General features: G+C 31.8%; 1 protein-coding gene across 1 annotated transcript in view; it reads left to right on the top strand.

The window, feature by feature from the left end:
* The window catches only part of LOC126746070 (Fanconi anemia group I protein), a 238121-nt gene extending 224650 nt beyond the window's left edge, over positions 1–13471 (top strand). Inside the window, exons 19-20 of the mRNA XM_050454171.1 lie at positions 8737–9044; positions 13155–13471. Coding sequence (XP_050310128.1) covers positions 8737–9044; positions 13155–13330 — 484 coding nt within the window. The 3' untranslated portion in view covers positions 13331–13471. The remainder of the gene's footprint in view (positions 1–8736; positions 9045–13154) is intronic.
* Positions 13472–18696: the final 5225 nt, after the last annotated feature.

The following is an 18696-nucleotide window of genomic DNA, read 5'->3' as shown; positions in this document are numbered from 1 at the left end:
CGTAAAATTCTCTATTCAACGGTACCAAAAAAAATTAAATCGGTAAATGTGTAAGCAAATAGTTAGCGAAAATGTCTAGAAATAATGAATATTTTATTTACGCCAAACTTTGGTATGTTAAATGGCTACCCCATGGTGTGATACATTATTTTAAAGGGCATTCATTATGCTGTCAATGGTTGTAAAAAAAAAAATAAAATTGATTGACCAAGAAGCAATTAAAGTGTAAATCGGTAGGGTAGAAAAACAAATTAGTTTAACAAATTTATTTTATTAAATGTTCAAAATGCGCGCCGTTATTAGCAAGATAATAAAAAAGCCTATTTTCAAACTCCTTACGAACATTGGCAAGGGTCTGCCTGCTAATTTCTCTGCATTCTTGAAATATTCTATTTTTTAAATTCTCAATACTCTCAGGTGGGGTTTTATAAAGTTTGCTTTTTAAGTAGCCCCAAAGAAAAAAGTCTAGTGGGGTTAGGTCCGGAGACCGCGCAGGCCATTCGATTGCACCACGTCTGCCAATCCACTTTTCTCGAAAATTTTCATCAAGCCCCTCTCGAACTACCAAAGTGTAGTGCGCGGGAGCTCCATCCTGCTGAAAATGTATATTATTTTCATTCAATAATATAGCACCATGTTGATCTACTTGATTTTCCATAGATTGGATGATGGAAGAGTATATTGCATTTTCTAAAAGGTTTAAATAAATTTCGCCAGTCAAATTTTCTTCCAAAAAAAATGGCCCGATTATTTCATTCCCATAAATTCCTGCCCAAACATTTTTTGGGGATATTGGGTATGGCCTTCCCGAAAAACATGCGGATTTTCATTATCCCAGTATCTACAGTTATGTCTGTTCACCAGGCCATTTAAAAAAAAGGTCGATTCGTCACTGAAGCAAATGTTCTACAATAAATGGGGATCGTCGTCAATTCGCTGGCACATCACTTCACAAAATTGAATTCTCCTATCAAAATCATTTTCTCCGAGTTCATGAAGAATATGAATTTTATAAGGAAAGAACTTATTTTTTTTTAAACTTTATGTACCGAACCAGTGGAAATATTTGTTAGTTTTGCGGCCTTTGGTATAGACAAAGTTGGATCCATAGCAAATTGTCCTAGTACTTCAACTTGGCATGCTTCATCAACAACTCTATTTTCATATTTTTTCTTATTGCAAATCGATCCCGTCTCTTCAAATTTTCGTATCAATTCTAATACGTATTTATGGCTCACGTTTTTATCTTGATACCTTTCATTAAATGCTCTCGCGGTTCTGCGAGCACACCGATCTTGAGCTCCATAAAGGAAAATTATTTCTATTCTTTCGGCTAGCGTATACACTATTTTATGAACTCACTGTTTTAACTAAAATTGAAAAATTGCACGCGTAAAACTGACAGTTTTAACAATAATAAATCGCCTGCTTTTTAAACGCCTTAAAAATGTAAGGTATTGCAGTGTTTTTTTGTACCTATTAGGTAGGTTTCGCAAAAAATATAAGTGAAATAAATACACATACAAAGTTATAAGACTGCAAAGATTTTTGCAAAAAATTTGAAGACACTCTTTTTTCTCGCAAAGAACGGTACACATTCTTTACTTAAATAAATAAATAATTTGCTTGAACTAAATGTACTGTTTATTACCACACATTTTAACTTCTAAATTGCTTGTATTTTTTTTTTTGATGATCTATTATAAAAAATGTAAGAATTTTAAAATGATGTAGGTACCACACTAAAAGTATTCATTTAAAATACCAAAGTTTGGCGTAAATAAAATATTCATTATTTCTAGACATTTTCGCTAACTATTTGCTTACACATTTACCAATTTCATTTTTTTTGATACCGTTGAATAGAAAATTTTACGCGGCTTACTATGATGTATCACACGATGGGGATTCCCATTTGACATATTAAAATGAGGTTAGCTGGAGGTGATTGACAGAACTTCAGTAAATGCATAATTAAACGTCCCCCTGTATATCTAATTTGACGTGTTTTGTTTTTTTTTTTTAGTTATTAAGGGTGGATCGTTTTGAAATGAAAGCACTTTATATCTTTATATGAAATGTTACAGTTTCAAGATAACATTATTCAAAAAAAAATAATAATAATAATAATGGTTAATGGATTACAAAATGTAATTTGTTTTACTTAAAAATAAAAACCTTTAAACATCTACATAGTAAAATATCTTTGAAGTGGATGCAGAGAATAATTAATAGATCGAACTTCACAGGTAAGTTCGTTTGATCTATTAATTATAATTGTCATACATCATATAACAAAGAATAAATGAATTATGGTCAATTTTTTTACTTGTAAGAAAAAAAATATTATTTTTAAATGAAATAAGCATCAGGGATCATTATTACTTATCTTTACTACTATTATTTTACTATACTAAACTTATTACAACTATCACTATCTATTCACTTTTTTTTCTTATTAAAACGTGTTCGAAATGGAATTGAACAGTGACAAAGCGCTTGTAGGCGCTTGCCTTATCCCTTGCTTTTATCGCTTGATAAAGGCAAACTTGTTGGTATCAAATTGAAGATCAAAGAATACTCTATCAAAATGCGTTACTAAATACAGGGTGTTCCATTTAAAAAAATAGCGTAAAATTGAATTAAAAATGTCATTATTTCAGTAACGATTTTGATCACCCTGTATAAAAAAAATTAATTTTGAAATTTCGAAAGATAATAAAATTTTCGAGAAAAATTCTTTAAATTCTTAATAACTAGCCAACTTCGCATTTTAGGGTTAAAAAAAAAAATTGGTATAGTATATACTCAATTCCCCCTATTAAAGATTTTTTCCGTTTCAAGATTTAGTCACAATCGAGCACCGCGATAATATATTGACACCCTGTATATTTTAGTGAGTAGTTCGTTTACGAGTTTGCTAGCGTTACATGAACATTGATTTCTTGATTATTTCGTTATTTCATTTCGTTTTGGAACAATTTTATAAATTAATTTTTGCAATGTAATAATTATTCTACGTTTAAATAAGAAATAATAAGGAATAATAAGAAATTATGGCAGGAAGTGATACAGACTCTGAATATGAAAGTGGTGCTCCAGGACCATCAATTAAGAACAAATTACGTACGGAAATTGTGCATAAATATACATGAAGCTAAAGAAGTTTTATTTCAGTCGTGTGGTCTCAAGCGCACTAATTTTTTTTATTATTTTTTTTAGTTCAAATCTTCTCATCTATTAATGAACGAACTAATGAAATGAACTAGCTAATTTAATAATTTCTAATTTTTATAAGTTATTTTTTGTTTTTGTTTATGAAGTAAAAAAAAACTTTAACAAATTATGAACTCACAGCTGAACTGGTATTACTAGATGGAATTTGGACTAGAACTTTCAGTAGGAAAATTTATTAAACATTTGAGGTTAGCGGCACGCAATGTTTGTTCACGGAGCGCCATCTACTTTTTAACCATACTTTTAATTTTATAGGTATAGGTAGAATATCCTTAAATCTAATAGGTGTAAAAATCCGTAATCGCCGTGATTGTTTCCCCTCCAACGACTCAGAATATTAAAGAAAGAAACACATTAGATGTCCGTTGGCTCTAACCAGTGGCGGCTTTTCAGGAACGGCAGGGTTTTTACCCAGAAATTTTATAAAATATAGTTACCTAAAAAGATATTTTTATTTTTTTAAATTGCCTAGTTAAGTCTCTTAATTTATTTCAATAACTAACACTACATTATAAGTTAAAATACCTTGCTTCTCAGACCTATAATAAAAAAAGGTCCATATTCGATCCGAGCATGGGGAGCTACAACAAATAAGACACCACCATCAAAAATCCCCGCGCTTCCGAGCGATCCGAACATAATAAAATTACTAATAATCTGGTCGGCTAGCAGTGTTGCCAGAATGATTTTTGTATATGTAACAGACAAGCCAACCAAAATGTAATAAAATGCCATACAAATGTAACAGATTATCACTTATTACTAAAAATACAAATTATTCACAAAACTTCGTGTCGCCGAGTTAGTAAAGACCTAAAAGCAATTTTTAACGGACAAAATGATTGATAGGAAAAAAGTGAAATAAAAAACACATATATGGTATGCTCCTACATTTCCTGCAACCCTCAATACACCCAAATATAAGAAGCAGTGGGTGTGGCCGAGCGAAGGATTCTATTTTTATGTTTCACCATTTTATGAATAAAATCTAGTCATTATTTTATCGAAAACTTATGGATATATTACCTAATATTATTACTATTAGAAAATAAAATTAATAAAAAACTCATTTAACGTCTTTTATTTCTTTATTTATATAGGATTATTATAGATCTAAAAAATACCAACAAAAACAGAACGCACCAAAGATAATTCTTAGATATCTTACAAACCTAATGAAAAAAAATCACATGACTGTAAGTATAGGAACGATAGGAACTAATATGAATACAAATAATCTAGGTAATAATACAAAAACTTTTGGTACATCAGACTTAAGAAAATTAGATTAATTATATGTATAATAGGTACTTTAAATGCACTTTTAAGCCACTAATAGGTTCATAAACCATAAACTTAACTTACAAACAAAAATTAAAAACTCCAAAAAAATATTTCAACCAAGAACATTTCTTAAAAATTAATATGTAGATATAATACTTCAGGCAGATACTAATACATAAACTTAACAAGAATAAATCACTAATTCCTAAAACAAATCAAAAATGGCAACCAAAGATTAGTTCTAGGTTAGAAAAATAGGAACATAAATTCGTCATAATAAAATAATCATTATAGTTAATCAATAATTAATTTTTTTCTTTAATAAAGAAGGTGACGGTTCCCAATTATAACAGATCTGGTCATTTAACATTTCTTTGGTATGTAAAATGGTATCTAGTGTTTGAATTTTCAGACGATTTCTCAATTTCGTTTTCAGCAAAGTTACTTGCGAAAATCTTCGTTCAGCCGCAGCAGATGAATGGGGTAGAGACAAAAGACTTTGCATTAACTTTGTTAGATTTGGAAACATTAATTCATTTAAAGTATTTTTCATTAAGAAAATGTTTGACCAGAATGTTTCGAAATCTATAGCCTCTATTTTTTTTAATTCTGATAAATCAGCTAACATTCTCCACTCAATATTTAGGCTTTCAATATCATCCACTAGTTGGGGAAAATAAGTTTGTACTAGGTAATGAAATGCTGGGATTGCTGGGTTTTTCACCAGACATTGCCACTTGCAAGTTTAAGATTTTAAGAAAATTTAAAACAAAAGTCAAATCTTTTTTTTATTTGCGTACAAAGCTCAATATAAAAATCTAATGCTCTTAATTTAAAGTTATGAACTTCATTTTTTTCAATGTTGGGCTTTGTCATTAAGGCTTCAGTTTTAGCACCAAAATAAATTTGATCTAAGGAAAGGAAATTAGATGGATTTTTTTTATCAAACTTTTTAAATGTTTAGGCGAAAAATGAAAGAATTTTATGTGCTTAGCTTTAAAAATAGTAAAATGTAATAGATTTAGAGGGTAATGTAACAATGTAACTAATTAAGCTGAAATGTAACAGATTTATTACAAATGTAACAAACTGGCAACACTGTCGGCTAGCCGGACCCGCTTCCCCAGCCAATAGGATAAACACTGAGAAATAAAAGGAAAAATTAGTGGGTAGGCAACCCAACAAACACCGTAAAGTGTATTCGATCAAACGGCAGGTACTAATTCAGTTTTGCCGGTTTGTTTTGATTCGGTGTGAAAGCGGGGGATTTGTCGCGTATTGATTTGTTTTGATCTGCGGGAAATATCATTTCGGCGTCTTAAAGTGTTTCACTTCGTTTAAATTTAATGTACGATTTTAATTAGTGATACTGTGGTTTATAATTGCAAAATTTAAAGAAGTTGAAGTGATAAATTTAAATATAGGTTCTTAACCTAGCTTTTTTTATTTATATGAACTGCGGACTAAAATTATATAGTTATATAAAAGGTAAGACAATATTGGTAAGCGTTAAGTGAAAAACTTAAAAAAAAAATAAAAAATGAGTAACGGAAGGGTGCAAGAAACTGATGAAGCAATGGTTGTAACTATAAGTACAAGTACCAATAGGTCTGGTATTGTTAATTATATTTTAGAGCATGGGTTTTCCTCTTTATCGTTTGAAGAACAAATTTTTATTAAAAATAAAGGTCGTCCGTTGCCTAAAATGTCGGGGCTTATAAATATTAGTAAGGGAAGTAACAGGGCGTTTTCAGAAAATTGGTATAATAAATATTCATGGTTAACCGGGAGCGAAACAAAAAACAAACTGTTTTGTTGGCCTTGTATTTTATTTTCCATTAATAGGGGCAAGACTCAAAATCCGTGGTGTGGTGTGAATCTGGTTACGACAACTTAAAAGAATTATTCAGGGCCTTACAAAAACATGACATTTCTAAATAGATCACACTTATAGTCAACTTAAATTTGATTTATTTGGTAAGCAAAATATCTATATGTCACTAGATAATGCACAACGTGAAAACGCTATTGAACATAATGAAATTGTCAAAAATAATCATGCAGTTTTACGTCGTTTAATTGATATTGTTATATTTTTAAGTTGTCAAGAAAAAACATTCAGTAAATCAGGGTAACTATAGAGAATTAATTAAGTTATTTAAAAAATACGATTCGGAATTTTCTAAATTATTATCTGATTCGAAAACATTTAGCGTGGTCTCAAAAACAGTGCAAAATGAATTAATAGAGTCAATAAGCCATATTTTAAATAAAAACCATTGAGTCAGAAATAAACGAATCCACTTGCTTTTCTCTAGAAGTGGATGAAACAACGGATATTTCTTGTCACACCCAATTGTCAATTGTTGTTCGATATGCGCTACACGGGGAGATTTATGAGAGATTTTTAGGGTACAGAGATATCAGTAAGAGTCACAAGGCTGAATATATTTTTAATATTATAAAGGAAAATTTTAATAACTGCTTTGATATAAAAAATAAATTAGTGGGACAAACTTATGATGGTGCTGCAGTGATGTCAGGCGAACTAAATGGATTACAGGCAAAAATTAAAACTTATGCCCCACAGGCGTTATTTACTCACTGTCATGCACACCGCATGAATTTAGTTTTGCAAGATCCCTGTAAAAAAAATTAAGGAATGGCGTATTTTGTTTTGCTAACTTAACCGGGTTTGCTTCATTTTTCTCAACCTCGCCTAAACGCACTTATATCTTAGAACAAATTGCTTTTAAAAAACTTCCAACGGTTTCTCAAACGCGATGGAATTTTAAATATCGTTTAATTTTCACTGTAGCAGAGTTACGTGAGCAACTTTTGGAAGTTTTTGAATTAATTATTGAAGGAGATGATTTTTAAAATGACGACATATCGATCCGAGAAGCATTTGGTTTACAAAAATTATTAAATGATTACACTTTTAACGTCTTTTTAAATATTTAAAAAAAAATTTTTACTCAGATTTAATTTTTAATATTGTTCAAAATCAATCTACTGACATTATTTATTCAAGAAACAGAATTACAAAACTTTTAGAAAATCTGAAAGAATTTCGTAGACATGATAGTAATTTTGAACACAAAGAAGTGACGTTTTGGACTCTCTTGATATTTCTGAACCTCCTAAAAAAAGACGAAGACAAAATGATGAGCAAGACATAAATCCTGAAAAACGTGCCTATTTTGAAATTTTAGATACCATAACAATGCAAATAGAGACGCGCTTTGCAAATTTCGAAGATTTAAAAATTTTTGATCTTTTTGAACAGACAAAATTTAAAAATTATTTTAAAGAATTTCCAAAATACTTTACAAATTAGATACATTATTTAAAAATTATCCAACATTTTTTAATTCACTAAAATTAGAAAATGAATTAAAAGTTTTATATGATGATCCGGATATTTTTGGGAGCTGGGATAGGTTAAGAGATGTATACAGTTTTATATATTGCAATTCTTTACAAAAAACAGTGCCCGAAATAAATAAATTATTATCATTAATTCTCTCATTACCACCTTCACTTCTCACCTACACTTCTGCCTCAAATGAACGGGATTTTTCATGTCTTAAAAGAATTAAAACATATTGTTGAAATACTATGAAACAGGAAAGAATGTCAAGCTTGTCACAAATCTCGATAGAAAAAAAAACTTTTAAAGTCGTTACAAAAAACAGATAAATTCTACGATGATGTTATAACTCATTTCGCTACTACAAAACAACGTAGACTAGAGCTCATTTATAAACATGTTTAGTTTATCAATTTACTTGAAAAAAAAACCGCTAAAAACCAAAAAATAAAAAATGTAAAAAAAACAAAAAAAAAATAAAAAAATTTAGAAAAACAAAAAAAAAACTGAAATCTCCTATGATGATTAATATAGCTTGTTTTTTTAAAAATATTTTCTGAGGAGAACAAACAAAAAGATCCTGCCGATCCTGTCAAAAAATTCACGAGCCGCCACTGGCTCTAACACAATACTGCCATCTATGTGATGTGTTCACCTCACGTTATTACCCGAATAGTGCTAATTCCCCACTTTCCCCTACATATAAACTATCATTTTGGAGTATTGCATTGAACATACTGCCACTGTTATTTTTTGTTATTGAATTTCTCTGTACTCCATTAAAAATTATTTATTTATATTACCAGATTTATTGCTAATATTTATATTTTTAAATATTGTAGGTTTGAAAAACTAGTAAAACGAACAGGCAAAATGCTAGCCCCTGCAATCTATATGTTACTGTATCATCGAGAATCTGCTGAGCAAGATAAAGAAGAGCAAACACAAGGAAAGCATAAATCAGCCACTCTTAAGAATAAAGTGTTAAAGGAAACTAAATTGATACCGAAAGTAGTCTACGAAATGGAACAATTCAGTAAATTTATCATTCAACTTAGTAAAAAAACTAAATACGATTTATCAAAGTATGTGGGGCAAGGGACCACAAGAGGATTTAGGATTAAGCTAGATGGTTTGCAGATACTTAATGGTAAATATTACTTACTTATATACAGGGCCCATTAAAAACAGCTCAGAAAGGTTACGAATATAAAACCTTTCAAAAGTCCTCGGACAGGTAACTTGTTGTTTTCAGGAAGACATATTTACATATAAATTTCATCATCATAACTTCAACCCAATCCAGCTTAAAATTTTTCCAACAGATGTCACAACTATTGTGTTATTTTTGAGTCAAAATCAAAGGAGTAGTTTGTTTTATGTATAAAATTACGCAACTTTGCTAACATTTAATTAAAATTAAAATTATGTATTGAAAATTGATGTAATTTAAAAAAAAATACAAAAAATATACCATCTAATTAGAAGGAAACAATGATGATGATATATATATATATTTATATATATATATATATATAATATTATATATATAATATTATATAAATAAATATATAAATATATGGGATACCCATAAAAAATATCCTCTAATATACAGGATCCTGCAACAATGCGTCGGTCTTTCATGAAGCCTAAAAAAAGGGTTAATATTTTCTTACTTTTTCAAAATAGTGAATAAAATTTCTATTCAACAGTGCCAAAAAAAATTAAATCGGTTGCGGTACCACCGAATAGTGAGCTAAAATGTCTGGTAATAATAAATATTTAACGACATCATACATTGTTATATCGAATGGCTATCCTATTAGTATGGCTATCCTTTTAGTATGATACTTCATTTTAAAAGGCATTCAATTTGCCACTCAGTGGTATATATTTAATCAGTTGACAGAATTTATTTTATTAAGTGCCTAAAATGCCAAAGCGCCAATAACGGAGCATATTGGCGAGACTGTTTAAAGCAACAAGAACATTGGCAAGTTTGTTCGCTAATATCTCGAATAATTCGGTTCTTTAAATCATTAATTAAATACTTCCAAAGAAAAAAATCTAGTGATGTTAAGTCTGGCAAGCGTGCGGGCCATTCAATTGCACTACGCCTCTCAATCCACATCCATAGAAGCTGTTTATTAAGCCACTCTCGATCTGTCAAAGCATAGTCTGGGAGAGCTCCATCTTGTTGGAAATACAAATTATTTTCATTTAAAGTTTTAACTATTTTTTATTCTTGTTCCAAAGCTAGCTCTACTAAGCGTTGTGTTTTACGCCGTTGTCTTAATGAATAAGACTGTCTTGTATATATTTCCTGAGATAATCTATCAATCTCTTCTCTAAGTTCGGCTATAAGGTCATCTTTTGCTTCCCTTTCATTATTAAAGTCCAAGTCTTTTTTGTTTAATTGTTTCTTCTAAAGAATGATTTGATTTCAAAACAAGATCCATTTTAGTTTGAGCATATTGAAGACACTGATCATTATTTCCTTTTTCTTCAAAACATTTTTTAGACCAAAAGATTTATTTTCGACATTTTTTTTGTCACCTCTACAATCCCTTTCTGAGCAGCTAGAGTGAAAGATATCAAAACATGCTACACAACAAAATTAGTGATGTAGTTTGGTAGCACATTTAAACTTAAATTTCTTTACAGTTTCAGACATTATTAACTTAACAGTCTGAAATACGCTAACGTTGTTAACGTTAAAATAATATACGTCAGGCCTAACCTTCAAAAACGTCTAATATTTAAAAAATTCTGATAATGACCCCTGACCAGTTATTTTAATAGATTGAATAAAAAATCGTTACCAAGAGAATGACCCAATTGGAATCTTTTTAGAATTTTTAATGTTTATAATCATTGGAATAGTTCAGAACTATTGTATTAGTTAAATCAAATCAAATGAACAGTTTTACGTACATCAATTTGATTAATTTCAATATCAATCTGTAGATCGCGGTTTACCTAACACACTTTCCTAACAAATTTCAAAATTTTTGGTTGGGTATTTCTCGTGTTTTACACACACTTTGTCAACAACCTAACAAACAATTTAAACCAAAGGTATAATCCTTGACTATCTATGCCTAAGTCATCAGATATACAAGAATTAAAATTACTATACATTGCGTTATCAAAAAAAAATTGAATATATATATACACGGTGCCTCCGATTAAGTCGGCACTATTGGTATCTTTGTTAATATTTAAGATACAGGGTCGGTTAAATTAGCAAACTAGTAGGATTTTTTCTGTTGATGAAAACACAAAAAAAAATTGAACATCGCGCTTTCGAGAAAATGTGAAAAATCTACTTTTGTTAAATGGAATCCTCTGTATATTTTTACATAAATCAAAAGATAATAATTTTTTTAATAAAAAAGTTTATTTACACTAATAGCCTAAACCTAAAAATAACAAAGTTGTAGCGATATTAGAAATTTTGTCAAATTTAGGCAAGTTGGCTTTGAAATAAATAACATCAAATAAAACTACTAATTTACGATAAATGAGCAAAAACATTGCCATCTTGTTTAATACATTTCTGAGCACACGCCTTGTAGCTTTTAAGATTGATCTTCTATCTATTGATCCAATTATTTGCCTAATATGTATTTGACGTTCATCAACGGTTCTGTATATTTTATACATTTCATTTTTTATGTAACCAAAAAAATAAAAATCTAGAGGGGTTAGGTCTGGTGACCTAGGTGGCCAACGAATCGGGCCACGTGTCGCAATCCATTTATCGTCAAACAGTCTATTAAGTAATATTCTTACATCATTTAGTTGATGGGGAGGTGCTCCATCCTGTTGAAAATAGATTTGTTGCCGACTCTCCAAGTTAACATTATCCAAATAATCTTTCAGCGCTCCAGATAATATGAGATCAACATATCTCCTTCCAGTCAAAGTGCCATCATAAAACACAGGTCCTATTACTTGGCTTCCTATTAACCGCACCAAACGTTTATACTAAATTGATTTTGAGGATTTCTGGGATCAGTAAAGAAAAGATTTTCTTGGGACCAATAGTGTACATTTTTACGTTTAAACATACCTTTGTTTGAAAAATTAGCTTCATCGCTCCGAATTATACGGTTTAAAATATTATCATTAGCTTCATATGCATTACATAACCAGTTGCAAAAAACAAGTCTTCTTTCGTTATCGCCAGGCAACAAAGTTTGTACTGGTCGATACTTATATGGCACAAATTTGTGTTTCTTTAAGACCCGTCAAATTGTTACTAACCTCACACCGTAAGCTCTTGCTAAATCTCTAGTTGAGCTTTCCATATGAGCTTCAAAATATGCCAAAATATAAATTTCAACATCCTCGCTTACTATAAATTGGTTCCTTTTTCTAGTTCTTTTAAACACGTTTTCGTTACTTCTAAATTTTCAGTAGAGAATTAAAAAGTATGTACGGTTTGGCAAGTTACGAGTCTGGAATCTCTGGCGGTACTCTTCTAGCGCTCTGTCACTATTTTTTCGACATACAAGGTAACGTACTAACATATCACATTTTTCAATATGGGTAAAAGGCATTTTACTAATTTAGATTTTACAAAAATCATAAACTTTGCTAACATGTAACTGTCGGTATTTCTTTATTTAATAAAATCTCTACGGCTACTGTCATTTTATTATTCAAACAATGATTTATTTGTTTTGCTCTCAAAAAGTTCAAGGCCAACTTGCCTAAATTTGACAAAATTATTAATATCGCTATAACTTTGTTATTTTTAGATTTAGGCTATTAGTGTAAATAAACTTTTTTATTAAGAAAATTATTATCTTTTGATTTATGTAAAAATATACAGGGGATTCCATTTAACAAAAGTACACTTAATCGGAGGCACCCTGTATAGACATATAGTTAAAATTGCTTGAAATATTAATACACATTCAAAATAAGAACCACAAAAAAGAGAGTATGATTAATTATGGTATACATCATATTTCTAAGGTTGGCTACGTACTTGCTTAGTTAACATTAAATATTTTAGATAACAATTATTATGCTAATGCACCTCTTTACATAGCTAGTCTTCCGATCTTAATTTATAACTTTTTAAAATTTAAATTCGTGATTTCTTTGAAAATAATGTTCAGCTAAGCACAAATAGAGGAAGCGAACGGTTACAAATATCTTTTTCAGTAAACTATTGTTTTAAAAACAAAATGTTTTTTAATAGTTTTTATTTTTTACATATTCACCATACTTTTATTTACATTTCTAGAAAGCGAAGAAGCAATTGATGAATCCATCGCAGACAATGATGAACAAGATATCGCGGATGAAGAAGGTTCAGATGGAAACCATGGTGATACAACTTCTCCTGCGGATAACAATCAGGAAAATCTTGATCCGCAAATGATTGCTTCTGCGCCCAAGAAACCTAAACTAATATACTAGAATAATATAAGTATGTAATATTTTAATCGTTTTACAAAGTTTTTGTTATTCTTGTTTGAAATGTAAAACATTTGTTCATGTGTTTCAGTTTAAATTTTTTATACTTGTACAATAAATGTTGTTGAAAAGTATGAAAAAAAATTTTTTTAGACCTCTTGAAGCAGACACAAGACACATTTGAACAGAGAATATTGGTGCTGATATTTAGGGCGACTATATTTTAGGGTCATTTTTATTGATTATACTTTAAATGCCCAAAAATACCTTGAGTTGCATAGTTCATTTAAACATAGTTCTTCCACCATTTAAATCCTCCCTGATTTAGACTTGGGATCGGTCTATTCAATAAGACAGTTGAAAATAGAACGCTCATATGCGATTATGGTAAAAGAATTTTTAACAAATACTTTTCCTAACCGTCTTATTAGTGGAACTGTAGATATTAAATAGCCTCCTAGGTTTCCTTAGAACTTTAATTTTATTTTTGTATAATGCTTAAATTCTACTTTTATCACAGTGTGTAATTTATTTTTATGAAATCCTGGTTATCGTGCAAAAACGTTCCTATTCGGGTTCCGATTTACGTTCCGGTTAACGCTTTATAAAATTAGGTAAATTATAAATTTGCTAACGGCCGACGTTTCTGTTGTATCACGCATGTCCAGAATGAAAAAAAAAGTTTGAAAGTGGATGGGAACCAAATCACATAAAAAAGAAGGAGAGAAGAAATAATCATATTTTTCCTTTTTCCTTGTTTTTATTTTGGTTTACGATTTTTTGAATTTGAAAATTATGATTTTCTATCTTATAAAGACTTGCGTTAATAAAATAATAAAATGAATGTGGATGATGATAAAAGTGGCCTGCTAAGTGCCCAGTCAAAATAATCGACGTCTTCTCTTCTATTTTTAACTCACTAGTAACTGGTACTTACCCTGATTATTATGATATTTAAAATTCCCGAAAAATTACGATATTTTGTTGGCTGACGTTGTCGTAGTGCTCGACGCGTGCCCGAGGTGTTGCTCGCGTGGAATTTGAAAATAAAAGAAAAGTTCTACTGAAGGACTTCTTCGTAAACAACATTTTTTGTTTTGCCTTCTTGTGCCAGAATTATTAAGTTTTTTGGTGAACTTGTTCTAGAACAGGCTATATAGAATTGTCCATGCATAAAGCAATCCTGTCTCAAATCAATCCCTGCTATCTTTGAGTCTGGTCCTGCGACTTGTAATAAACAAACCAAGAAATTCTTCAAAGAAAGAGATGAGAAGCTTCCTTCTGTGTGCCGCCTATTACTTCGTGAACGCAGCCTCAGGATAATATGTGTACCTCATGATAAAAACTTTAAAAATTGTTCTGCATCTACAAACGGTCCCAATAATAGAAACTTATGTATTTTTTTTTTATATGATCGATAGGTTGAAGCGATGTTAGTTTTTATCAAGGACAAGCTCTAAATATTTACAACTTTACACATTCTGTAATCCAGTTTTTAATAAATAAGTTAAGTTATTTAAGATAAGTATTAACAAAGTTTACTGAATAAAATACAAGTTGCTTCACTCGGCGAAAAACCTTTTATCTTTCGATCTCAAAGGCAGGCCGCCGAGCTCCTCGCCGACTGGGTAGTAGCAAAAAATGTAAAGGGGAATTCGGGTAAAAAATAGCTATTATTTTACGAGTTTCGTCTAATTCGAACTGTAGGGGAAGACGGAGCACGATTTTATAATAACTTTATTATCTGGCATAAAATTATTATTTAATGTACCTACTTGGGAAAAATATGTAAATTGATAATACTATAAATTATTTGTTTTTATAGCCACCAAACTAAATAAATGTTACATTATCAAAGGTTACGTAATTCAAGAACTAAATGGTTAAATTTTTTTTTAATAATTATATTTTATTATAGTATTCTTATATAATAGATTATAATAATTTGCCAGTCCACTGAGTACTCACTGTGTAACCCAACAGATTCGATTGTAGGAGCGTCGCCCGGCAAATGAAGTGAGGGGCGGTGAATAGGTAATCCGGCGCGTGGAGCCCTGTGAAGCAACTTGTATTTTATTCAGTAAACTTTGGTATTAATATACTTATTTTAAAATTATTTATAACTGTTTCTTTGTTTAAATACCATATATTTTGTTTTAATTTATATTTAACCACCAGCTATAGTATCTAAGTGGCTAGTTACTAAATTATCCAGCCTATTAACATCACTATTGTGTAAACCCATACTGTATTATCTGCAAAGGTATAATACTGACCTAATAGACCTGAAAGTCTTAAACTTAATTCAAATAAAACATAAAAAAATATTATAATCCAAATTTTTTTTTATTGATCCTCAATATCATAACGTATTTACAACGTAAATTAAAAGAATGAAATTTTGGAAAAAAAAATGTGAGTCATGCAGCAAAATAAAATTGTTTACATTCAACGGACAGACCCCACTGAATACCCGGTTTTCGTCTGATCACCGAAGTTAAGCAGCGTGGTTAGTACAGATGTGTGACCGCTTGGAGGAAATACTACATCGTTGTGTTAATTTATTTTTTAAAACTTTTTAGTACTCTTATGCAAAAAGGATATTTTAATACCGCTTTTTAAAGTCAAAAATAAATATAGAAAGTTTCCTTCTTAGAACATTGAAAGGCCTTTCAATCCTTCCTCCGAAAATTGGAGGAACTTTTTAACCTCCAGAAATAGCTGCAAGCGAATTATTGATGAATGCAAAGAGAGTCACAACAACAGGATCAAAAACAAATTGCTAAACTGCCCAAATGGAACAAGATCTTTCTGGTCGGTATCGAAAGCCGTTAGTCAAGGATTTGCTAAGTCGGCCTCGCCACCCCTAACAGCAGATGATGGTTCTATCGCGGTAACAGCAAGGGAAAAAGCCAACTTACTGGGTAAACTCTTCGCGTCCAATTCTACTCTGCACTCGCAAGGCAAAACACCGCCATATTTGCCAAGGGTGAATTCATCGATGGGAGAAATTTCGTTTTCCCAACAAATTATAAATAAAATTCTTAAAAGCGTAGACACCAACAAAGCTTCTGGACCCGATGGAATTCCAGCCCTAGTACTAAAACGTTGTGCAGACGAATTGACTCCTCCCTTATGTAGACTGTTCAGGGCATCGTATAAACAGGGCTCATTTCCAACAAGCTGGAAAACTGCTCAAGTGCAAGCTGTACCCAAAAAGGGTAAGAAGACGATGCCGTCCAATTACCGCCCGATTGCACTAGTTCCAGTAATATCAAAGATTATGGAGAAAGCAGTCAACCAACAACTGTTAAGATATCTGGAATCATCTGGACTAATCAGCGACCATCAATACGGCTTCCGAAAGCTTAGATCCACCGGCGATCTTCTGGCTTACGTCACACACTTGTGGACGGAGGCTATGGAGAAGCATGGCGAGTCCCGCTCAGTCGCTTTTGACATTTCCAAGGCATTTGACAGAGTGTGGCATGAGGGACTACTAACTAAGCTCTCCTCAATCGGCATACAAAACTCATTATTGAATTGGATCAAAAGTTTTCTTGAACAACGAACAATCCAAGTAGCCGTCGATGGACACCTCTCCGACAAATTTAACATTAACGCTGGAGTCCCTCAAGGATGCATTCTATCCCCCACCCTTTTCTTGATATATATCAACGATTTGCTAGGAACCACTGTCAATCCAATTTACAGCTTTGCGGACGATAGCACACTTATTTCCACATTTAAGTCCGCCAAACCAACGACAGCCGCAACTTCTCAGAATCTTAGGCAGCAACAAGTAGCTTCAACCAACAACGATATTAGAGCAATCTTGGAGTGGGGCGGTAACAATCTGGTCAATTTTAACGCTAAAAAAACGCAGGCTGCAGTATTTACGATGAAGACTAATGTTGATGTCCCGGAGCTGGTTATGGCAGGGAAAACATTGCCAATGAAATCATCTTTACATCTTCTAGGAGTCGAAGTCACCAACAGTGTGTCCTGGCATGACCACGTTACCGAGATCGCCAGGGCAGCTTCCAAAAAACTCGGAGTGCTTTTCAAAACGAAAAAACTGTATACACCGGAACAGCTGCTGACTCTTTATAAGGCTCAAATACGCCCTTCCCTCGAGTATTGCTCGCATGTCTGGAGCTCTGCACCCAAGCATAGTTTAAAGCTGCTAGATTCTATACAGAAGAGAGCTATTCGTCTTATCGAGAAACCAGAACTGACAAAGAGTCTGGATAGTCTGGAGCACAGGAGAACGGTGGCTGATCTCTGTTTATTCTACCGTTATTATCACGGTAAGTGCTCCTCTGAGCTGGCAGGCCTGATTCCACCCAGGTCTGTTCCGGCAAGAAGGACGCGTCTAGCAGTGGCGGCTCATCAACATCGAGTCCATCTGCCTACCCCAAGAACGTCGCTGTATCGGGACTCATTCATCTGGAGAACATCTTCTTTGTGGAACGGGCTTCCACCTCACATATTTCCCGACGCATACAACCTGCAGCGATTCAAGATAAATGCCCACAAATATCTTCGCGCAAGCACCACTCCAAGAGTGACATAGGACTTTCCTTTTGTGCTTGTGTTTACCATAAAAAAAAAGTCTTTTTATAATAATATAAGATAGTATTTATGTCAGTCGTCGAATGGAAGCGTAAACAGGAACGGATTTGCACTCTAACCAGGCTTTTAGAGTAACACTTTAATTTTCATTATTTAACACACATCATAATAATCATTTTGAAATTGCGATTCTATGTGGGTAATGATGATGTACGTGTCCTCCTTCCCTCTTATTTTTTAAATGCGTTTATATAAAAATTTGAAATTGGACACACATTAGCAACATAAATATTATTTTTTGGTCCCTAGCTCAATTTGCAAAACTTCAAAATGGTGGCGGGATCCCATTTTAAAAATTAAATAGTTTTTACATCGCTTAAAAGCTCTCACTGAATGCTTAATGGTCCTAGAATATTAAGTTATTACTTCTACCCATAGCAAAATGGTAGAAAATTTTATTTTTAGCATTTTTATTTCCATTTAAAATAATTAAACTTTAGGTAACACAGAGATGTAACTATGTCACTACAAAGATGTTGAAAATGTGCACCATTAACAGAGAACTCTTCACGAACATTTTGGAAAGTGGCAATCAATATTGCGACATGCATCAATTATTCTTTGACATACATCGAAGATAGGTTCTGGTTAGGACTAGTAAACTTATTTCAAGTAACCCCATAAAAAAAGTCCAGAGGTGTAAGATCAGGTGACCTGGCGGGCCACTCGGTAGGCTCTCCACGACCAATCCACCGATAAGTATTAGTCAATATTCTCTAACATTTATGCTAAAG

The sequence above is a fragment of the Anthonomus grandis genome, chromosome 17 (genome assembly GCF_022605725.1).
Source record: "Anthonomus grandis grandis chromosome 17, icAntGran1.3, whole genome shotgun sequence".
In the NCBI taxonomy this organism is placed as follows: domain Eukaryota; kingdom Metazoa; phylum Arthropoda; class Insecta; order Coleoptera; family Curculionidae; genus Anthonomus; species Anthonomus grandis.
Note: the sequence above shows the minus strand (reverse complement) of the source record. Positions and strands in the feature narration are given on the sequence as shown.